General features: G+C 34.4%; 1 protein-coding gene and 1 pseudogene across 1 annotated transcript in view; both read right to left on the bottom strand.

The window, feature by feature from the left end:
• Window positions 1-3,073, bottom strand: part of LOC138309276 (uncharacterized) — a 33,308-nt gene extending 30,235 nt beyond the window's left edge. The window contains exon 1 of the mRNA XM_069250446.1: window positions 2,771-3,073. Within this exon, the coding sequence (XP_069106547.1) occupies window positions 2,771-2,836 (66 nt within the window). The 5' untranslated portion in view covers window positions 2,837-3,073. The remainder of the gene's footprint in view (window positions 1-2,770) is intronic.
• Window positions 3,074-7,980: 4,907 nt separating this feature from the next.
• Window positions 7,981-9,564, bottom strand: LOC138309405 (uncharacterized; annotated as a pseudogene).
• Window positions 9,565-26,252: the final 16,688 nt, after the last annotated feature.

Here is a 26,252-nt window from a genome sequence, read left to right as displayed (position 1 = left end):
AAACATAGGTCTCTTAACAGACCAGTGTCTAACGTTCCATTGAACGCGTTATAGATTCGTTTTGTCTGGGATACCTAATCGACCATGCCTGGTTGTTATATGCATGAATATGAATATATCTTTTACCGATGGTAATATATGTAGCTTTATTAATTCATTCAGTATAATTTTTTTGTTGTCATGGAAACTTTAATTTAATATGCAAAAAATATTAAGCAAGATGATAATTACTGGTTTGGTTTATGAAACGCAATATTAATTTAAGGGAATGAGAGTTTGTTACAGATCTTGAAACAAGTACGGTGTGTTAGTGATATGTAGAGTCACATGTAAAAATGAACATATTACGATTTACTTGCTATTTAAAATTTACTATATGTCCTATCAAGAATTAAAGTAAACAAACCATGGAGATCTTTTGGCCGTTATATGATTTAAACATAATGTTTTACGTAGCATTGAACTCCATGCAGTTGGCAATCATGGGAGTATGAATGCCAACTTGACAGCGGCAAATTTTATGAAGCGCGCTAGCCTTCATCTTGAATTTGCCACCGTAACGTCATGATAAGCAGCGGATGGCGGTTCATAGGCTGATGAATGCCAAATGCGCTTGGTAAGACTATATAGTAAATCTGTAGTGAAAATGCAAATATGATGAAATGAATGTGGCATGTTATTTAAAATAAGGTAACTGTAGGAATTTATTATAAGATAGCCAAAAATAATGGCACCAGAGGTCACTGGGTGTAACACTGTCATCATTCGGAAAATCTGTCAATGTACGAGGTTATAAACATCAATCAAAGTTAATCTTTTTAAACATGTTTAAATTGAATGAAAGCTTTTACTAGGTCACTGTGACCTATATTCATCATACTGTCTAGTTCAACTAGTAGGACACTTTTCCTGTCATACCTGACGACCTTGAACTTAGACCTGACCTACATTTGTATTCTCTTTCTTTTTCGAATTTATCTTTTGTTATTGTTGCGTATTTTCTTTAATTCGCGTATATATATCACGTTCTTGGATAAGTTGATTGACTGACGGTTAAAGACATCCTGATATAAAATCCTTTTCAGAAGATGAGAGTATGTACGATTATATGTTAAATATTTCTTATCATGAATAGATTGAATTTAATGACACATTTGCAAAACATGAATCTATAAAATGATTTTTTTACAAATACATCAGTACACCTGACAAATTAAATAAAGCAAATATGACGTCTGTTAGGTTCCGCGTTCTAATCGCCATATGTCCCACGTTTGATTAGATACTAATTAAGACATGAATGTTTGTGGGCGCTATTGACCTCAGGCAGTCATCGGTTTAGTACATTGATAGAAGGAGATTCTCTTCTGACGATAGACGTCCGCTTTACCGTTATATATATTATATATTTATATATAGGTATTATCGCCTGTCAGTCCTATATTCCCCTACACTCGCTACAAGCCTTAGATCAGTTGACACCTATATAATGCACCAGTGGTTAAAGGACGGGGACGGTTTTATTACCTTTTACATATGCATTTGTTATTAGCATTGTCGGAACACGTTTGCGGGCTAAAATAGCAATATCTGACTACCTGAAAGTTGGAAGAGGATAATTCAACAGCGTTATGTATTAATAGTCAAGTTATTTCGTTAGAAACATGATATGACGGTCATATTAGAAAAACAATTAAGTTGTTAATTTCGGTAATTTAGCTACAAATATGGCAATTTGCAGAGATATAAATAATTAATTTCATTTCCTCGTTTATTCAGTTACGTATTAGACAAATAAAATAGCAATAAGTTTCATAATATTTTGACATTGTATGAAGATATCTATCGTGTGCGCATATTACATTAATTCATATTTCTTTGACTTCAAAGTCTTGAGTGCGCTTACTTCGCAATCGGACGTGTGGACTTCCACAAGATGGTTCGTACTCAAAAAAACATATTTAACATGTGACGTATTCCTCGTTTCCTAAATAGGGGAGAAGATGTATTTTAAAACCGAATATGGTTCATCTTTATTTTCTATATTCCTGTAGTGATTGTCTACTCTTGTATTGTTATATCAGAGTCGAAATAGACAACGATTTCAGATATCAAATATGGGGGTTATGGATATGTTTCTGTGTAATATTTAACGGAACTCGGACAGAATAAAATAGGATTTTCACATCTCGACGTTTTTAATATTCGTATAAATTTTCGTATATTTTTAAACATTAAATATTGCATCAGCTTTGTTCGGTTCCTATCATGCTAAATAATCTAAATGAATATCAAGCTTAAAAATATGAATGCGTATGCAAATACATAAATAAAAATCATTTATCGCAATTATGTCAAAATGTCTCCAAAATGGAAATTAGATTTTGCAAAATAAACAAATAATCAATGTACAGATAATTTCTTAAATTTGACATTAAAATTAATTCCAAATGATCATTCACTTTTGGGAAAGATGTTTATATGATGATCAGGATTACCATTGAAAATAATTCCAACGGATTCTTCACTTCTTAAAACGCATAATAATATCCTAATAATGACAATAGCATATCAACGATGCCATTGAAATGCATTCCAAAGGACTACACACTTCAGAAAACGGTTAGCAATTTTATATTCATGATAATGATATATAAAAAATACCATCGAATTGAATTCCAAACGACTATTCATTTCTGAAAACGAGGAACGCTATTCTGATTATGATAATACCATATCAATAATTATGATACATAACAAACTAACTCACCTGAGATGTTACCAGATACACAAGACAGAGAAACAAAAATCCCACAAACAAAGTCCTCTCAGCCATATTTGGCTGTCGCTACAGTTCGTTCTGAAAATCCGTCCCTCTGTTCCAGGTGCCCTGGTCTTTAACACCTGTGTATGTCTGGATCCGACTCACTGTTATTCCTCTGCTTTAACTCGCTGTAGAAACGCTAATTTGAGCGTTGAAATCTCAGCTTACAGACATCTTAACTGTCATTTCATGTATGTCATGCATCATCTATAATACGTCACGCTTGAGTGAGTTTTGGATATGGGACGCTTGGCGAAGCGTGAAGTCGTCTGTTGCTGGTCAACTTGCTGGTGGATTCATACAGAATATTGATTATATTTGATTCATAATTTTTGATTCATTATTAATTGTTAACTGGTAAATAGGTAAACACGGAAATACAGCGAGACCAAATATGATATCATATTATGTGTATTATAAGAACATGTAAGTTCGCTAACGACCATTGTTCCAGAGGATATGGCGATATATGCGCAAAGGGAACAGAGATGTTGTGTCTCTGATAAATTTACAGGTGTATTGTTTATTTGACAGACAAAGGTTAATTTCTTGTAAGGAATTTGTTGTAATTACAGTGGTACAATCTAAATGACGAAGACAAATATAGAACTAATTAATTATTTCTAATAAAGATAATAACTCCTGAATGCTAGCAAACTAAAAATGTTTATTTTCTACAACTACATAATTGTTTTCGTAAAATAAATAAATATATATCAAAATGACGTGTTTTGAAACACAAACGTACTGTAACTCACTTTATATTTGCGTATATGAAATGTCTTCATCACCAAAGGTTATTACTGACAAGACTGCCCTCATATATACGTGTATAACATTATTACCGTAACATTTGAACTGACGTTCTAGCTTTCGATCAAAATTACGCAAAAAAAACACAAAAATGCCAAAAATTTGGTTTATAGCAATCGGTAGCCAACATCTAAAATTATACCACAAGTTCACTATCTCTTAGAAACATGTTCTTATCATTTAACGAAACATTACTTGGCTGATTTATATAAAAATTACAAGATTCATATCACTTTTACAATACACGTACGCGTGATAGCGTTCTGTTTATGTAACTCTGCAAAGTTTTAAGCATATAACAAGCTGAAGAAGATAGGGTGATACCAAACGCACAATCCAATGGTTGAAGCTGTACATGTATATTTATACAAAATTGTCTCCCATAGTTTTAGAATTCAGGCGTTTCGCAATGACAAACATTTCTGAGCCAAATGTAAAGCATTTTCATATTCTAGAGGTTGGCGTCGAGTCTAGTTATTTAAATTCAGAGCCATTGATAAGAAAGACTTTAAGATATCAAATATGAATATTTCAAATTTTGTCGCCTTTTCAATTTTAATGACAAAAACCAGACTACAGGTTAATTTTACCTGGATATAAATGTTGGGTCTCAATGAAAATTATTAATGGGTCTCAATGAAAATTATTAATAAAGAATATATCTTTAGCCTCCATTTAATATTAAATATTTTTATGACACCTTTGAAGCTTTGCTATCACTGTCATTAAGTAAATCATTGTGCGAGTACCGTTATGATAAGGAGACACATATATAGTAATATAGACTGCAGTCTTCCAAAACATGGAGGAATTATAGCTTTCAATATGTGAATATTTATTGAAAATATTGGTAACAATTTTTATTGTTATTGTTATCATTTCTTTTTATTATTTTGTATTTTATTTTTTATGATCTTTTTCACGAAAATCAGGTTAGTAGCAATTTATTAATTATAAAAGTTAGTAAATCAGTGAGACATTATAATAATCTTGTGATGTCACCTAATTGAATTGCTACGTCTCGTATGATGTATTGGTCTCTGTAATCATTATAGTGACTTCACTATTGCATATGTTAATAACTATAGCCTCGAGACGTACCACTACATACCGTATGTATACACGAATTCTTACCTCTTTGTTCATGTAGTGCCTCCACAGTTGTCCCTGTTCATATCTTACCTGGAGACAATTCGCTTTGTTCGAATTGGTATTATACCACTCTTGTGGATTTTATTTTACAATTCATTCACGATTTAGTAAAGTAAAATTGGACAGTTATTCTGTATTCATTATCCGAATAACGAATAACTGGTTACTTTAACGTATGTCTACGGCCTTGTGAAAACTTAGATAAAATTATAAAGAGATAAAGAACATTATCATTATTATTTACCTGTTGCAGAAACAAAGTTGGTCAAAAACGTTTAAATTTAGTCCATATAAAATCAATGACAGTGAAAGGTCAGTCGCTAGTCTTTGCTATGTACGTAAGTCACCTTATTTAGACCTCAGGTAATCCACCTATAACTTGACAATTTTCTGTCAATACATCTTTTATTTCCTTGAGTTTTATACTCATATAAACTCACTAATGATTTTGAAAAAAAAAACACAAAATAGTTCTCTTGATCCGCTTTTATATTATTACTATTACATTAAATGTAATTTTATGCAATTCCCCATCAATCCCCCTTATTTCTATATATTTAATTATAAATTAATTTTTAAACATTGGTATTAGGCTTAATGTTTTAATATCCATTTACCATCTGTATGAAATGATTGCGCCGTTGTTTCAGCCAATCAGAGATGGCGTTACAAACAGAGACGTCATTTTTATGTTCAGTTATCCGTAGCCAGACAGTTCAATAACATGGCAATGGAATATGAAATATGAGCGGAAGACTATTGTTTATTTGTTTATAATATCTTAGTAGTACAATACATGTATTGTAGTTATATCGTATAACAAAAAAGCCAAAATTTTAATTTCTATATTTATTGAGATATTCAAATGCACAATTAAAACATCATTCAATACTGTTCAAACTTCTTGTTCGATGTAAGAAAGCAATATATGTTTTATCACATATATACCGAATAATATATTTTTACTTACATGTAAACAAGATGCCCAAGCATGTTAGCATTTGAGATAAAAATCGCGAAATTTTCATCCTGTTTAGTTAAGAAAGTAAACAAATAGCTTGTATGACCTTGTCTTCTTATTTTGTCAAACTAATGTCACTAGCCTGTTGCATTAATATGATTTAGATTTAACTAGATAGTATTATTAGTAATTGTCACGTCTGGGAAACCTGAAGGTTGGCAACCCCAACACTGGCTTTTGATTTCATTTTGTGTAATTGTCATTTTCTGATACATTGCTTTCCTTCTGTGTTATATATTTCCTTATGTGTTTGTTATGCTATTGCATTCCAATGTGCATGTTGATATTTATAAATATGCTGTTTGATATTAAATGTCACCTCATGTTAAAATTTGGTGGCCATATTAATTCAAATTCTTCTTATATTTTTTTTTTTTGTGACAGGACTGAAGATAAAGATTTATTCACGACATGAAATAAACAAACGTTAAAAATACTTCACCACTAACAAATTGTTTTTTATCAAAAAAATAACAGCACACGAAAAAAAAAATCTTCAGTAACAAAAGTTATTTATTTTTACACTATTATCACCATTGGAAAGTTTAACCTTCTTATTTTACCTCAAGATAAAAATATCAAAAATAATTAATTGCGTCCCGAAAATAATCCGTGGCACTATGTCCTATAGGGAATGAAGTACTTAATGCGCATGCACTACAAGCAAAATAATTTATTTCATATTATTTTTGTGTTAACTAAACATATATATATACACGATTAAACATAAATTATTGGTCATATGATGAGTATGATTTATGCTCTGTCGGCAGTGGAGCATCTTTCATTCCAAGTTTGTTTATAGTAGTTTGTCTTTATCTTGAATTTGCGATGCATATGTTTTAAAGGCCCGCTACCTTTCCGGAACATAACATAAAAGTTTCTTAAAAAACAATAATAACATCAGAAAATATATGCCGACGGCCTAAGATGAGGTTTACAACACGAAACATCCCTGCATTCCCATTTTAAGAAATAGAAGCCGTTCCGGAAAGGTAGTGGGTTTTACATGATACAGCATAAAACAATACATTTTTAAAAATTATTTTTTGTGATCATAAATAATATATAAAGCCTTTATTAATAGTCGCTTTATAAAGAATACAGCGAATCACATAGAAATAAATTTGAATATACATATGTACGTTTGGTAACATATACGTATGACAATAGAATATAATACCCGTATTATCTACAAACACATTACTGCGCATTAAAGCAAATAAAATATGAAAAATAAATTTGATAGATATCGGCTTAATAATAAAATATAATACCCGTAATTCCATACTAATGTAACGTAATACAAAAAATGATTACAAACTAAATAAATGTTTGAAAATATATGACATAAACTTAATTGAAATCTATTCCTAATGCCAAATCATTCTTTAGCTGTTTTTCATTAATATTCATATTAACCGTCTGATTGAATTCTAGCACTATAACGATTGGTAACACACATTTTATACAAAACATGACATAAAATCAAAATTTATTTCATAGAAACTTCCAATGCCAAAAGCGTGATGTTAAACCAAATTTACTCGCCAACTATCTATGTATCTGACTGTACATCATTGTCGTCAAACAAGAGAAGATGGCTTTGCAATGTTTTCCCATTTTTGCTTATCTATAAACATTTTCATCAGGTAGGAAAGTATGGTTTAATCAATAATATCGTTATATAAAACATATATTTTCGACCTTTATGGCAATAACCACTCGTACAATTTTACATTTTTTGTCTTTATGATCTCTGGCAATTTTTCAAATAAATGAGACAGTGTATACATCATACAAGTCATCGGAACGTCACACATATCATTGGTTGCGCATCAATGTCATGTAATTGAATAAAATAAATACAAAATATACATGAACGTTTGAAAATGACAGACGTATCATTTTAATAGTCAAGTCATCCATTTGTAAGAATATAGCAGGGGAGATTAAACAGCGATTTCATCACTTGCTGATTTGCTGCTGTCAGTAATGATTGATCTTTACTTGCTTTACTTTTTAGTTTTTTTCTTCTTCTACTGCTTAATATTGATAGAAGCACAATAGTGCTGATACTCTTTTGATCACAATATGCGATCTGAAATAAATAGTATCGTATTCGTCAGTTAAAAATTGATCCACATTTGCATTGGCCAATCTTTTTAAATAGGAGACATACCTCCGACCGGAACCGGATGTCAAGAATGCCATAGATGATGGGGTTCGCCATATTGTTTATAAAGTAGGTCCGCAGAAAAAAATTGTACACAATATTTTGTGTATCAGTGATCTCCCACCAGAAGCTGTCGTCTACAGCGTCTAATACCATCAACACGAGATGTGGAAGGAACGAGATCACGAACACCAACGTGATCAGAAACAGCATGCACGTGATCTTCAAGGAGCGGCGTTGTTTCCGGGACAGGCTAACACTACGGCGGTATGATGACATGCGCGATATAAAACTTCCGTTCTGTTTCATGTTTGAACGACCGAAGTTTTCTTCGTCATCACTGGTAGACAAGTTGTGGAGTCGAACTTCTTGAAATGTCATTCTTTTGTTTTCCCTCGAATTTTTCCTTTGCATATATTTTGAGGCTGAACGGCTTACAAATGAAGTCTGTGTAGTTTTCGTTCTAAATACTGCATCTTCATCATCGGATAGTTCAATATCTAGCTGTTCCCCTTTTTTGGTCTCTTCGTCATTAATTTGAGGTGTGGTGATGTCACCATTAGTTTGGGATGTGGTGACGTCACCATTAGTTGGTGGTGTGATGACATCACCATTAGTTGGTGGTGTGGTGACGTCGTCATTAGTTGGTGGTGTGGTGACATCACCATTAGTTGATGGTGTGGTAACGTCACCATTAGTTAGCGGTTGAGTGACGTCACCATTAGTTGGCGGTTGAGTGACTTCACTTGTTTTGTGATATCTAACAGACTTCACTCTGAGACCTGCATTTTCAGACTCTGTCAAAACGCATTGTGTGGTCTGGGGTGAGTTGCTACCACAGAATTTCCATTGGCTGTTCCGTCCATTGGAATCCGCCCTCTGAAACGATCCCTGCCTCCATATCTTGAGTCCGACAAGTATGTACAAAACACTCAAAATTAGAGTACAGCTGATGAAAATGAAAAACAAGAAGCCATTATAGACCATTGGCCAAATCGTTTCGGTGTATGTATCGGCGATAAAGCACTCAACGCCCCGGATGTTTGTTTCCGGAAGTACAATAGTTGCGCGTCCATACAGAAAGATATTTGGCGTGGAACAAATTGCGGCCAAGACAATCGCGAGCGCACTCGACGTTTTTGTACCAATGTCCGATATCTGCTTCTTGAATGGTTTACAAATCTTACGGTATCTATCTATAGCGATTAACACCAATATGTAAATCGAACACAGCAGCGACAAAGCCATGACGTAACTAAGTGTTTTGCATGCCATAACGTTGTAGAACGTGTAGGCATACGTCATGTCGACAATGTGGTACGGCATTCCAAACAAACAAGTCACCGTATCAAGAATGGCTAAACACAGAATAAAAGTACGAGAACTGGACCTCCGGAAGCGGAAAGTGTACACGTAAAGTACGATAAGATTCCCAACCAGTCCGGAAATCATAAGAAGGACTATATACACTATGATAGGTGTCAGAAGATTCTGTTCGTATCTGTTCGCCGCCTCCAAAAGAGCCTCGTGGCGAGCTTCCATGTCGTGGTTAAGTATCGGTTGAGTGTTGTCCGCCATTTCACAGGTGAAGAATTACTCTATATTATTGAAATGCTTGATTGAGACGAATAAAACGGGTGAGTGTCTATAACTCTTTAGCTGCAGCAAGATGACATCTAATTTAGGTTCAAATTATCACTTATTCAAATAGTGTCATCCACACTCCGGTGCAATCCCGATGTTGTTGATATGAGCGAATCATCTTGAAGATGTTTTGAACTGTGCAGAGACGTTCTGTTATAGTTCTATTACCGTTTTACAATTTATAAATAATCAGAGTTTTCTACCTTCACAAGGTCCAAACCGGAAATAAAAAAACCTAGACCTGCTGCAAACTTCTCGTTTTAAAAGAATTCAATTTCAGTCTTCTTGCCTATTTAACCCAAGTATTTCACAAAATGTCATGCATTACACATTGTTACCGTTGTTAAAACCACTATAGATCCTGTCGCTTGACACGCTGCCCTCAAAGACCAAAGACCTACTGGCCAGTACAATGCACTACCCCAACATGACTTTAATGTCCCTTGCACTACGGTTTATCGATGTCATTTTCACTATTGTTTACACTAGAACCACACGTGCACATTTCCCGTTACCGGGATACAGGCACTCAGACCGGATATCCGGTTAAACTCAAAGCAATGGAAGAATCTGCCACCGAAAGACTATAAATGTCTTTGTACCTATTATCTTGTCTAAATGTTCATATATACACAAGGTGTTCTTGGCATTGTTTACATCCGTAGCTATTTGTTGATATGTTTGTTTGTTTCCGATAGAACCGGATGCTGGAGAAGGGCGTTTGTTACACGAGGGATATGCGTGTTTATTTGTACCTTGTAACAAAGAATGCAATTAAAACTTTTGAGTGACACAATATTTGTCAATTACGGACCTTTGTTGAGATCCATATAGTGTTAAGTGAAGATTATATAATGACCGTGGGTTACGCCCTCGGTTGTTATTTAATTCTACCGAGGCGATATAACACTGCATGAACCGAATAAAAAGTAATTAATTTTTAGTTTTTTTTTTAAATCAGCTTCTTTTTATTGCGAATGCTAAATATGGAATTCGTGAAAAATTGCTCGAGTATGTCTTCCTAAGTAGTTCTATATCGGGATATTGTGACATCCCAATAGAAATATTGACTCGATGTTTCTGAATATGGAAACATCGAGTAGATATGCTAGATATCAAACATCACGTCACAGTGTAATGATATCCAAACCTACATTTGTATATACATTTACTTGTAAAAGATTTGTTAAAAGGAAATCGATGTGTATTGTAAACACAAGTTATGATTTTCCTATTTGAATATGTAGAGGATAAGATATCCTATTATGTTTGGTCACACGCCACTTTTTTTATCTACGAAGACCTATCCGTAGCACTCACAATAAAAAAAACCAATATTTATGGCCTTTAATCTGTCCCCGATGGTCAGAATTTTACTTCATATAAATTATTATTGATGAACAGGTACGTCCATTACATATTAACGGGGACGCATAGTTAAAGCACTAATTAATGTCTTCTTATCGCTGAATAAACGTACTTCATACGTCGGATTTACAAACCTTTTGCAGCAATTATGGAACTATTTTATACCAGTATCTTCTCGGATGTTGATGGCAAAAGTGATAAGGTATGTTCAAGGACGCAAGGAGCGAACGGAGATTGATGCCTTTGGCAAGGAATGTGATGGACAATGATAGCAGAAAGCATTGGGAAGTGTTTAGTGTGTACTTCTGCTGTCAACATCCGAAAAGGAGAGAAAAAAATGTATTTACCTTTAAAGGGACAATTCGCTCTAAGACTTCATTAAAACTTGCACATATTTCGGAAACACACCAGTTCTAATGGAAATTAGATTAGTTGGTTTTACTGTGATATGTCAAAAAAAAAAAACACTGCAGTCAAATGTATGTGAAATGTTCAATCGCCATTACACATAGCCTTGTATGCCGAACCCTGACCCTTGCCTGTGTAGTAAAGCATTTTTTGTCTAGATAGACTACTCAAATCGCTCTTACAGTTGTGGTAACATTATTAGATGCATGTTCTTGTCTAAAAATATTTCATCAACTCCTCAGTGGTTATGGTCCGTGTCGATATATGCCCATGTTTAGTGTGAATTACGCATTCATCTTTTTAGTCATAAGTAAATAGGCTACTGTCGTTGTATGTAGGGTGTTGATATAGACAAGATGTCGATGTGGACAGGTTAATTACGTTACGTTAATTTATGTTTGTGACCCAAAAAATTTCAAATGGAATCGCAAAAATTACCGGCTTTACGGTGTTCCATATAAATAGGCCAAAACAAAAATTATAGGGTCGGTCGGGAGGATTTTTTTAGTGTCTTTCACTCTAAAATGATGGCCGGAGTCTAGGATCGAAATTCCGACTTTGTAATTTCTTTTTCGTTGAAAAGTGAAAAAAATATTAGGGTCGGGGGTAAAAAATTAGGGTCGGTCGGGTAACCCTCAACAGACTTTTTTTTCTTCCTTATAGTGTATTCACATAATCATAATTCACATTTAACAAGATGCTTCATATTTTCATAAGTTCAATACAGATGAAAACATAAAAAGGGAATTCATTTGTCATACACCACGGCTTACATTGAAAACATGGAGAAATGGTCATTGCTTATATTAAGAATGGTGATGACTTACCAATGCAATCATGCGTTTTGATGTTATACTGAGATGGACATTGTATCGGAGTTATATCCCTTCCGTCGAGAAACAAGAAAATTTGCAGTTGATCAGGTAGAGTAATATTAGCTGGCCACATGTTTCTAAAAATATTAAAATCGTCATTAAAATTTGTTTTGATATTTTTTTCTCTTTGACATGTGTGATTCTATGATAGGTTATAGACTAGGCAGGGTTCATTGAGTATTAAAATTTAGCTTAGAAAATGCTGTATTAACTGACCAGTTTAGGTAGGGACCTAGATGTCCTACTTAGCAGTGTCGTAGGGTGGATAGGAGTTCCGTTATCACAAAAAGACACCATAAATAGGCGATGGAGTGTATTCTTTACTTATTTTATTGGTATGTAAAACTAAATCAAACAATCCCAGAAAACATTGAAGATAGTAGTGAATTATTCAGATTATTCTGTCTTTGCATATTACAGAGTTAGCTCCCTTGCGGCTAGATATCGATTGTTACGTCATTATTTTGTGGGCGCAATTCATTTGGTTTTCTCCGGAAAGCATGACGTTTATTTCACACACACATGACCTCACAATCAATACCTATCAGGCATTGCAGATAACTTTGTCATATGTAAATACAGAATAGAGATTTAATAAAAGCTTTACCGTTCTAAACCATAACATCATGACACATCAAGAAACTGATTTAATCATAAGTTAAGAGGAAAATAAACTGTACTTTGTGTATCTGGTCAAAAATTTTGACAGGTTACTTTTTTCATTCATGTATTGAAATCCTCAAGTTTTGATGAACTTATCCGTAGGAATTAAAAAGTCAGCAACAAACATGTACAACGTCTTAGTAGCAATATAGATTTTTTCCTCTCGATGGTCTTTAAATGTCAAAATAAAAACGTGTTAAAGAAGGCACGTAATAAGAAATGATACAAACATAACAGGTAATAAGGGACAATGATTTTGTACACCTTTCTTATGTGTTTTACCGTTTATACTCACTTTACTACACAGCCATCCTCGACACTCCAGGTGTTACTATCACTGACGTTATATCCACCCCTGAACTATCTCATAGAGAAACTAGAGGCACTTCAGGAGAAAATCAGTGACGACGCAAAACTTCAAAGAAACACAGTCAACCACAGAATACAGTTATATAATTCATTTGTTGTAGAACACAAGATCAATTTACTTGTAACATATCTTCTGGTGCCTTCAATTTTACAATGAAATAGTCTATTAGTGGATATAACGCAAGTGATAGTAACCCATGGACTATCGAGGATGCAACGAAATAGGCATATATATCATTTATGTTGGAAATTCTGCCATGATTCATTTTGAATTCTTATTTGTCTCTGTAAAATGAAACCCTGTACATTGTTATTATAATATTATCAAAATAGGGATAACTTTTGGTATATCAATAACATATACATAAAACTCTTCATGATATAGAGGTGGATGGTTTGTGATAATAAGTCAGCACATCTTTACCTCATGGCCAACGCTGCCTCTTTGTTATCCCTAGATCTCTTGATGTTTTAAGCTATATATATATTTTTTTTTTTTTTTAAAGTCTCCCTGAATATTGCCTAACGGTATGGTCGAAAATCTAATCTAGAGTCAATAAAGAAGTGGTCGCTGTGGCAAAAAATATATATATGAACACTATTTGTGGAAATATATTAATAAAAATGTAAATAAATGCATTAAATATGCATCTATACAAACATAAACAATTGGAATAGAGGTTCCTTAACGAGTGACTGTTGATTACTTTGTCTATCAACAAGCTAAATCTCGTTAGTTAATTTTCAAATATTGAAAATCCACGAGTTTTAGCGAGTGCTTTTAAAAATTTGAAATCTAACTAACGAGAGTTTCGATTAACATAATCAATACTTAGTAACAGTCAAGCGTAGGGGAACTTGTTCATCCCATAATTGTATCTCTATCTTTAAACCATTGTGAACATTTGTTTCTCGTCATATTCCAGGATGCCTACCACCACAGATTGCAACATAATATCATTTCGCCATAAAATATAGTGCCAAAATATACAGAACCAATATTATGTTGTTTATACGTTCAATAAACAACTACATGATATAAATGTAACTTAGTGCGCTATAAAAAGTAGTCCAAAGTTGAAAACCAATCGGAATCAAGATAGGTTAGAGATGACCAATCAGTAGCGTTGCAGTTGTTTAAACTGCTATAGAGTATTACTGTCGTTAAATCTATCCCTGCAATATGCCATGGCAAAACTGACTGCAACAAAAGACACAGGTAATTTGGTCCTTTGGTGTACTCTACATAAAAATCAAATAATGGTGCACTATTGTTTACTGTTTTGAATTTGGGCGTCGCTCTTTCTAAAATTTTCAAAGGAAGACTTTGCAGGCTAGCGATTGGTCATTTTTTCTCTCCAAAGTTGCCTTCAGTTTTATATGATAAAATCCAGAGGTGGATATAACATGACAGTTACTTAATGAGTATCAAATATGTGCTGAATAAATATTGCCTATGGCAACAGTACACCTACAAGTTTTAATAAAACCACTATTAATAAGGAAATTTATTTTCTAGCCATTACCGTACTCGCGATGAAAAGCTTTGATGTTAATTATACACCACATCAAGTGATACCGAACTGATAATGTGTGAATCACTGGTCTATATCCGGAGTTACTGCTTGGTAAGCTTTTGTTTATATCAGTAAGTCAATCAATATGAAACTATCTCTCTGATGGCAATACACCAAGTACCAGGATGTACCCACACCGGAACATGAATGACTCGCTTCCGGTCGCCCCCACGTCTATGTACAACAGAAATATCTTCAGTCTTCTGTATCTTATAAGATATCTAACATCATACTTTGACGTTGAAGATTTTTTAAGATTGTACTTAGAAGACATCGAACATAACCTCTTGTAAACACACGCAACATTTCGGAAAAAAAATTCGGCAATCTTCGGAAATTATCGGTAACATCCGACGATTGACGGATATTTTTCCGAATTATTGCGATTGCTCTGCAAGATTCATTAACTAAGAACGGATGAATCTAGGTGCGTTGTATTTGTGTTATTAGCTAAACAATTACTATACTTTTTTAACTTTATAATTTTATCTCCCTGAAACATACGTTGCTGCACACTACGGCACGTGGAAACAAACAACATGTAATCCCCCAAACACAGGTCTGATACATTACATAAAAGAAAGTTTTCCTTTAGTAACTGTAGTTATTGACATGTATAAAGCCTTTTAAAGAATTTAACAGGTGTCCTAACTTTGTCACTATATAACTTTAGTCTGAACTGTTATTTGGACGAAAAAACATCCATGCATGCATTTGGCAACAGCTATAAAGCAATGATCTACACTTTAGTTCTCCACACAGAGATGAACTCCTTTACAATAGTGAGACGATTTCAAAACGAAACATCATCAATCTGATTAAAATACTAATCCTTATAACCACTCCAATAGCGGATCTGAGGATCTGAGAACATCCCATAAGGGGTTATGTTTGGATGACCTTTTTACCATGTGTACTTCTGATCACATACATTTTTTTATACATTACTACGTCAATTGATATCGCCATTTCGTCCCAGTATATATGTACCTTTAGATTTCTTGTGCACTTTGGGCGAGATGACTACATACACGAAATTAATTCGGACAGTTTTTTCAAACTATTTCGTCCCCAGTCAAGATTTTGGCAGTGCCGATTTAATTGGCATTTTCTAAAGGTCATCTGGGATGTTGTCAGATCCTTTTATCAAACGTAGTGATGATAAGGATCTGTATTTTAATCATATTGAAACATCATAATGTAAAAATAAAATAGAGGACACAAGTCAAGCTTAATTACTCGATGTTTAAAGCATGTAATTAGGTTAGAAATTGCAATTATTTATCTTTCATGTATATTGAGAACAACTCAAAAGGCCGCTAGCAAAAGAAAAATATACAATAGTTTGTATAGGATCTGAATTATCAAATTTCAGAATATTAGGTTAGTCAACTTTTGAGGGTTACATTTTTACTTTATGCTGTAATAAATAGGAGACGAAACTTCTGCTGTCATCGATCTGGATGTGGCAAAAGGGGCGGGTGGATGACCGATTAGGATAAGGCAGTGAATGGGTAAAAGTATATTAGAGAGAAAAAAAGAAAAAAAATGTGGTAAAGAAAAGAAATTATAAGATATAATTTCCAGTCGCTTTTCATGATGATTTAAAGTCGGAAAAAGAACACAAAACTTTTGTATAAAAGTATAGAAATACAAATGTATGCAGACAATATAAACTTAAAAAAAATCATTTGAATGTCTTAGACCGATTATTAAAATGAATAGATAAAAAATATATATACTTAATAATCTAAAAAAGATAAAACTTTTAAATATCAAAAGGTATCCGTGAATGGAATGGTTATAATGATAATAACATATCTTGAGTTAATATTAAGTTGTATGTGTCAAAGCAGTAATATCAACGGTATGTTCGGTGGTCACTAGATCCTAGAAAACGTATACAACTGATATGTACGAATTACTTCAAATGATAGCTATGGGACAATGAAGTAATACTAACCTTGTTAAGGAAATAGATTGTAGAATTTCCAAGGAAGTCCTCATGTATAAAAAAACACGGTCACATATGATTAGCATATAATTAGCAATAGAAAATACAAGAAGACAAAACAAAAACAATATCATAATAAATGGTGTCATTGATGGAAAAAAATGCTCTTTAAAATTTTTCTCCCTTTTTTTGTCTTATTTTTTTTTACCTAATTCATATTTGACTCTTCTAGTTGGAAATTGATTTTTTCTTCAAAAGTTCCTCTAATTATCAGAAAAAGTTTTTTTCGATAAACATAGCTTTCCATAAAATGGGTTTGTCACATGGTATGCATACGGACCTCCCTTAACCAAATAATGTTAGTTTACTAATTGTACTAACAAAACCTGCTCATGCCTATGGCGATCGGGCCGGTATTCTCTCAATTCTGTCTTCTATTGTAAGTCTGTACAATCGTGTTTTTTGCCCTTCTCCAGATGTTTAACGTTGACTCCGGCCTCTTTGAGGAAACGCTTGGTCTGCTGGGTCAAAAGCCACATCAGTGCGTTGGACAAGGCAAAGAACCCGGAAGCTAGGGCAAGCCAGAAAGAATAACGTATTTTATCTATGTTCCTGATCCCATATATCATGGTGCCCATGAAAATCACTGCACCTGTAAACATTAATAGAGTAGAGTATGTTACATGTATTTTTCTATTCATGATGGGTGTTAAATGTGATAAAAATCCTAAATCGTAAATCGCACAAAAATTAATTCAACATTTGCATTTACATATCCGGTGACCCCGTGTGACATCACCGGTTTTCCGGTTCAGGAACGATAACTCGTACGAGCTTTTCTTTTAAGTGAACATTTTGTTGGTAATCAAAATTTTATTTTATTATAAGTATTGGTGTCAGTGATTCGAATACGTATCGTGTCATGATATTCATTTTCTGTATGGCCATGTGTGTATTGGTAGAGAGAAATGTTTTTATTGTCTAATGTGTTAAAAAAAAAAATGAAAAAAAATCCAAAAGGAATGATGAAGAATATTATTATAGAATTATGTTTCCAGCTTTATCACAACACACCAATAGGAAAATGAAACACGGTTATCATGTAAAAAAAAAAAAAAAAAAAAAAAAACCGTAAACATCGTCCTTGATTTTCGTAACCGAATAAAATCTAAATTTAAAGGCCATGGTCTAGGAGGGTCCCACATGCACCCTCTCCCCAAAACTCCGAACCAATATTTTTTTCTAAGCCCTTATGACCCACTGATCACAAATTAAAATGTGAACATTGCATAAATTGGGATGAACTTCCGGTTATGACGTCATCAAACTGGCCGCTATCTCGAATTTCACTAAAAAATGAAAAATAGTCATAGCATTGACATCTTTGACCGAAATAGACAAATGAGGTATCAAAATGACCACAATAGAACAACAAATACATAGCAGGACCAAATAATCCAATATATGTAGTGATTTTTACGCAGGAAATGAAAAAAAAAATTTAAGCTCAAAAATGATAAATTTACAGATTTTTTTTCCATAGTTTGCTTGACGCAGCAAAAATGTTTCCTAACAACAAATGATCATTCGTAATCAGTTATCTTATCTCTTGTCAAGCAGTAAAAACAGCAACAAAAATATATAGAAAAGCAAAAAAGAATTATTGTTATACCATCATTTGGTTTACCAAACATCATCGGAGGTATACAGAGCATATGATTGTTTTTTTTTCAAACCGCCGACGCTACAGTATCTAAGATTGGATATTTGCGACTTAGATCTTAACCAATTTGAATTTAAGTTGGCTGGATATCTAAGTGGGACGTCAAAATAATCCATTTTTATGTTCGAAATTGTGTAGCCTAGTAGCGTCTCAAACTGAATTATTACAGCAAAACGCCAACTAATAGATGAGCTGATGTGACATTACATTACCGGGTTAACATTGTGATTCTAACTTGTCAACCGTCCATGGCCAGAGTTAACATGAGAAACATAGGCTTCAGGGATGTTAGAGCTCTTCCTGTTTCCAACCTAGTGATTCGCATATCGTATACGATGGTCCAGATTTCCCCGGCTTGATGGAAAAGACACCAGATCCACATTCTGCGTACGGTTGAGCTGGTTCTCCTTAATTCGTATGAAGCACAATTTCTCATTCTTGTGAACCCCCAGTGACCAAAGATGGCATAGGTGGATTCTTTGAGGTCATAAATGAGGTCTGCAGTGAAGTTCTACTATTTGCTAAGTATGAAAAGCACTGTAGAGAACTGGCGAGCCCTTAATTATACTGGTTAGATACTGCATATGACCGGCAACCCATGTCAGCACAACACAAAAATATATAAAAACAAAGAACCCATCCATACACCTCCTGTTACATAAACATTTACCAATCGATCTAATTCCTCGTCACCCTTTGGCTTAATGGCATAGGGCACAGGCCTAGCTTTTCAGAATTTCGGATTAGAACCCGGTTTGATGTTAAGTCTGGCCTTAATGTCTTTAAATGTTCCCCAGTCGTTCTGAAATATTGAGGAATGTGCACACATAATTTCCTCAGTTTTTTCTGTTGTACATGTACCCCCGAGTTGAATCTTTCTGTAAAGCACATATACTGTGGATGTTCAGCCAGTCTAGCGTGATGTTCCGCAGCCATTCACGTCCAAATAAAGGTCTTCCTCCATCTGCGACAACATAAAGGTCCAACATTTTTGACTGTCCATTGAAGTCGACCATGACCTTGGCTACTCCCAGCATGTTGAGTTGTTCACCGGAGTTAGTTTTCAACCGAATGTCTGTATTTGACAAGTGCTTTTTTTCCTGTACACACCCTCTGTAATGACTGGAATGCCGGAACCTGTATCTAATTCAATCGTCAGTTCCCGTCCCTTTATTTTCGGCATGACCCAAATCGAATCTCGACCAGCGGCTTTTGTAGAGTTTACATTCAACAACTCAATGTGAACAATATAGTCCTCATACTCATCATCACCTTCATATTCAGTTTCTTATGAGTGTGTCTTCTGAACTTTACTTCTACAAGCTTTCTTAATGTGTCCACGTTTACCACAATTGTAACATGTATCATTTCGAAGTTTACAGTGTTTCTGATAATGATTTCCTTTACACCGATGACATGATTTTCTGTTGTTTGAGTAACTGTTTGAGTGTGTATTTAATGTGTTTTTCCTGGTCTTTGGTCTTTCTGTACCTTGTAAATTTTGTTAACGTTAGCTGTTACTGTGTTTCCTCAAAGCTCTATAGCATCCTTTGCAGCAGTCTCCATGGCAACCGAAAGTTCCACAGCTCTATCATCTGATGTGTGATCTGCCTCTGATAAAAGTTTTCTTTGAATATTTTCAATTTTCAAACCACATACTAGTCTGTCACGTAACACATCGGCCAGCGTGGATATAAAACAACTACCCCAAAGAATATAAGATTAGTCGATGTCACTTCATGTGATAGCAGACCACAGTTTACAGGTGATTATTCGATCTTGTTTGTGGTACACCACCAGTGCAGTGTCAAAACAAGCCATCATAAGCTGTCCGGCCGTCGCAATTGATTCGATTAAGTGAGTAGGAGACGCTTCTTCGTCACATGCTGTTAAAATAAAAGAGAAAAAAAACACTCATCAAATCTATAATGAATGTAATTCGATTTTGTACTTTGTGTTTTAGATTGTGTTAATTATAATCATTATTAATATTCACTATACTATATTTTTTAACGTGTCATACAGTTTTTTATACAACATGTTACAAATTAAAGAATATTCCTCAGTGATTAAAAAATGCCCAGCCAATAATTGGCTAATGAGACACGATTTGTATAATTAAAATATGGAATTAAATATTTGGTACTGTATATATTAATGGGTCTGAAATAAACACCGAGAAAGATAAATCTTCTAAAGATGCTCCACTCGCCAGCTCAGAGCATACATTGGATATACATGTACTCATCGATGTGAACTTTAAACACGTTCGTTCACTTTATGCATTTATCAACTTTAGTTTACGGACAAATTTTACATATTAAGATATATTTGTATTTTATTGGGGGGGGGGGGGGGGGGGGGGAATACAAATGATAATCATTTTCCGAATCACCATCATTATCATCATCATATCATCATCATATCATCATCATCAATTATTATTTATCATATCATTATCATCATCATATTGTGCCGATTTAAGCAGTTCGTTGTCTAAAGTCTCACATGCCAGTACAAGTTCTTATGATGCTTCTGAATACTAAGTTTGGCCAGTGTGTAAACTACGTCGATAATCACCGAATAGGTGGAAACCTAACTTCTTGGAACCCCATTCTCGCCCCAATGACCTCACATACCACAACGCCAAATGCCCCGGTTTGAATCATCTCTAAAGGCACCGTTCCAAACCTCTGACATCCAAACAACTCGAAAACTTTGTCCCCTACATCACATGGGTACCTGTACCACCCTTCAAGAACTGCGAGAATGATACTATGCCTACCCACATTAAAGCCTCGGTCCCTCCTTCAATGTCTGGAGTAAAGTCATTTATGCGTACAATGTACATTAGTCTGACATACCGTCGAGGTCCCAGGGCTGATCCATGTGCAGAGTCCTAATTATGTATCTGTGTACTGACTCCCTAGACAAGCTCCCCCCAGGGATACTCCTCCTCCCTTGTCACCTCTGGAATTCAATCAACTTCATCGCCAGAGAAACTCCATTGCTTACCGTCATCAACCCCGATCGGCAAGAACTCCCTCCGCCCAGAGAACAACAAAACTCAGCTCGACGAACCTCCACAGAACATCCACTCGCATATTGGCGCCCACATGGAAAATCAGCACAACAGGGGGAGCAACAACGAAATGGAAACCACACGTGGAACACAGAAAGGGACCGCAGGTACCCGGAAACTTTCAACGCTGGAACAGGACTATCAGAACTTTGCACAATTATCTTCCAAAAAATCCAGAAAGCCTTCAAAGCGGAGACATTGAAGAAGCATTCTATAAATGGTGCAGACCTTCAAAACATGGTCCTGATGTCGGCCCAGCCTATTTGCTCCCTTATGATCAATCTTAACCTTACTGTAGCCAGGTTGCAGACACAGTCCGGTGTTTAGACAATTTTTATTCGACTACATCCAATCCGAGGCTCTTAGATAATGTTGCATTATGGTGAAAACCTGTGAGGTCCAGCTACCCTATACCGTACAACTTTCTGATTTACTTAGAATACGAACCTCCTCCCGGCGTATCTTCAAACTATCTTACGGTGATCCAAAAGTCCTCAACAGGTCCAGCCAAGCTGATGCTTCCTCCATGTTTACAAAGAATCTACACTTCAAGATATCTTCCTGACAAGCTCTCTTCTTACTCAGAATCCTTCACCCAACCCACTACCTTTTTGTAGAGAAGATTTCACCTTCAAGGAGCCTACCCGGATGCACGATTCGAGACGCTGTTGTTCTACGATGCACGATTTACCATAAGGGTCGATACATGATAAAACCTCTTCCTTGGGCTACCATCTTTAATGTACCGCCTCGGTTAAAAAATATATTCATTATCAAATACAGGATCATGCGATTTCTCTAATCTTTCTTCAGCAAAAGTCCATTACTTTTAGCACAATTGAATTACTAGAAAAGGAACGCTTATTATTTCACTATAAGATGAAAATATAAAAAATAATTAATTGCGTCCTAAAACCATTGTATGTCCTTTATATAATGAAGTACTGATAGCACATGTAAGCAAAATCAAAAAGAATTATTTTTATATGTATTTTATGTGTTAATTTGACACGTTTAAAACCATCTATTATACTATCAGGTTATTGTACATGTATATGCTCTGTCTGCGGCGGAACATCTTGTAAATTATATATGCCCTAAACTTGGTAAAAATTTTAAACGTTATTGTTTTTTTCACAATAATCTATTGATAACCTTTAATTTTTGATGATTGAAGCTGTCGAAAATTATTCAAAATGCTCCATATGTACTGATAAAACATTACACTGTAGAAATTGTATGTCTTTTCATGCATTATGTATGTTTATATAGAAATCAAACGCAATTATGAATGTTAAATGAAAATTGAAGACCACCAATGTGACTTCATGTTCCGGCCCGTATGTACTCATTACAACTCACTGTAGATGTTAATATAATAATTTAATGGCAGAACTGCCAAAATCATTTTTCAACTCTTTTTTTCGTACCCGTTATATTAAAACGATTGCCATTGAAAATACTGTTATTATCAACTATGTTGTGTAACTTTTTTGTAATACATAAGCATATTAAAAGCTCTTTTTGATGTCGAAGTATGAAAAATATGGCACATATACTTTAATTTACACCTGAGTAGTTACTGTGTACGTTATCCACCAAGACATCCGGGTACTCAAATGGCGATGGCGACCATATGCTATCGTGATGAAGATCAATGTTAACGCTGTCAAGGCTAGCCCCTGTCCCCATAAGACAGTAGAACATACTCTTTACTGAATTTCGACATCGTGATATATCAGAAAGTCTACCAAAAAAGTAGATAAATCTGACTTCGTTCGACTCAAATTTTTTTTATTCGGGAATTCTTTGAGTGTTGTTTTTAACATATATTCGCCGCTATCACTTGACCAGTTGTTGGATATCGTCCACACGGATCAGCGGTCAGTGTTGCCGGGAAAATGTTAGAATCAATGCATCCGGGATTCTCTAGCATGAAACAATAGCTTAAGGTTAACTAACGGAAATTTGGTTGTATAGTAGGAAACCATAATTGTTATTCCAACACTTCATATCAAATGTTGGAAACGTATCCTAATTCTCATGATAGGTAAATGGTACATACTAAACTACCATACCGACAGTTAGGAGTCAGATTTGTATGTTCTTTGTTAAAATAAACTCTTGTTCATATTAAATCGAATTGATCAATACGTTTACAAAAGGCCCGCTACCTTTCCGGAGGAAAACACGATGGTTTCTTAAAACAATTAAATAACATCAGAAAATATATACAAATGGCCTAAGATTGAAGTTACAACACCAAACATTATGCAAAGATTTCCTGCGTGATTGTTTGATAATACAGTGGAGAGGTTATTTCGCTGTTTTGCTGTCTGGCGCTGTTATAGTTCAACTACCGCGCGGTATTTACGATGACGGGCGGGATCAAATAAGACGACCCTCGTTATGATAAAATTAATATTTTATTTATTTTAATCAAATTGGTTCAGAATGTGATGACACGTATAGTATTAACGGTAAGTTAATATTTTAAGCCGACTATACAAAAATATCGATCTCGTTTTACTTTCCCATTTTTAAAAATTAAAAAAACCGTTTCGGAAAGGTAGTGGGGTCTTTAACATACTGATCTGCACAAAATTGTATGGGTGTGTTAAACGCCCAAACTTTCCGTTGTGTATTGTCAAATTGGGGAAAATTGTTTACCTCATGCAACATCATATTTGTATTAACGTTAGAGATAAAAAGAGATAAAATTATTTAACGGTACGCAAAAATTGTTATTTTTTAAATTTTACATTGGGAACATTTGTGAATACTTTTCAGCTTGATACGGCAGATATTTTTCTATATCTTCATGCAAAACATTTTGGTTTATGAAGATGGAAAATAATATAAAGAAAAGTAAGTAATAATACATGATATATTGGGGGAAAATTAGTAGACCTTACACGTTTGGCACGGTGCTGTACGGAAACTTTGTAATATAAAATAATCTGAATTTCATGAATGCAATCGCTACGTTGACCAAAGATTTTTACTGATAATTAGATTTTATTATGTAACGGACAGATGTCGTTGTATAAAGCTCTTTTTTTTCACCACTTGTTTAAAGCAATAAAGAAAAAATAAAGCTCTTTTTTTTTTCACCACTTCGCCGTTTTCACTGAATTTCAATGTAGTTTCCTTTAGAATTCACTAAATTTTGATATTATGGTTTTTAAAACGACCAATCATATTCTTTAACTGTTGTTATTGCTTCATTCCATAACGTAGAGCGGTATATTCAAAATTAATACGTTTCCATGATAATCCCCCATATTTTGGGAATTTCCGATAAGTATATGAAATTCAATGGTCTGCTTCTGACACAAACAGCAGTTAAATTAACATATCACAAAATAAACTCCCTTGATGGAAATTTTATAATCATTTTAGATAGTTTGACTTCATAAAGATCTTATCTGCATTGTCTACCATGTTGCCTCTTGTAATGCCCCACTCAGAATGAAGAGAATTCAAACTCACAAAAAAAATTCTCTGGTCATAACATTAGTACGAAATGTCATGAAAAAATCATGTAATGCATGCATTACCAGAGTAGACAGATTATTACTGCATTGACATGTTTAGTGTGGGAGGTGGTTTTATACCTTACCTGTAGCTGTAGATTAGTTACACATTAGCCATTATTAGCACTGTATGTCAGAGTGCCATGTTTTAAAAAAGAGAATCACCTCAAACTGTAGATTACTCAAGATAATGAACAATGCTCGGCCCTTAGGGCCTCGCATTGTCCATTATCTTGACTAATCTACAGTTTTCGATGTTTCTCTTATACATATTGTGAATTGTATTATATTACAGTTAAAAGAAATACAAAATCATACTACTATGTAAAATGAAAAAAAAACATCTTTTGAACCGTCAGAGCAGATCTGAACGTGATCAAGGAAATGCTAATGTCCTCCCGAAAGGATAAATTTAATGTCTTCGAGAAGAGAACTTGGTGTTTTCATCTGATGTCTCAGGTTTTTGAACGAACCATGGCGGTACATCCGATACAGTGTTCGTATACTCTGCTATGGTGTCTTAAATTTAGAAATTTTATAGAAAGTTTGATATTCTGGTGCCAAAGGTCGAATAGATATAAGGCTAGATGTATGAGTAGGACTTTAATTGCGTAACATACTGTAAGGCTATGCTTCAGTCCATCATATGGAAATGGCTCATTGGATTATATATGGAAACCTTTTACAGGTGTAATTCGAAAAGCTACAAGATGTAATGCTTAATTATGGACAGGGTCAAACATCTGTAACAAGGAGCTGCGAGCCGACCTATAGACAATCGAATCATAAACGAGTTATGATATAAAAAGAGCCCAGTTGATGCAAAGAACCATTTCACGGTCACCACTTCAATCGGTACGAGAAAGGACACGTAAAACGCTTTCTACATTCGACATTAATCTTTCAAATGTTTGCTATGAGAGGCAAAGGTGAGTTTGAAATCAAAATAAGTCCGAGAAATTTTGTCAGAAGTTTGTTCAGCTGCTAGAATGTTTATACAAATCAGATTTAAAATCACTGTGCAGTTTTCGTTTTTGACAGAAGAATGCACAGACTGTTTTTGAGTA

The sequence above is a fragment of the Argopecten irradians genome, chromosome 15, assembly GCF_041381155.1.
Source record: "Argopecten irradians isolate NY chromosome 15, Ai_NY, whole genome shotgun sequence".
Taxonomy (NCBI): Eukaryota; Metazoa; Mollusca; class Bivalvia; order Pectinida; family Pectinidae; genus Argopecten; species Argopecten irradians.
This window is presented reverse-complemented; position numbering and strand designations above follow the sequence as displayed.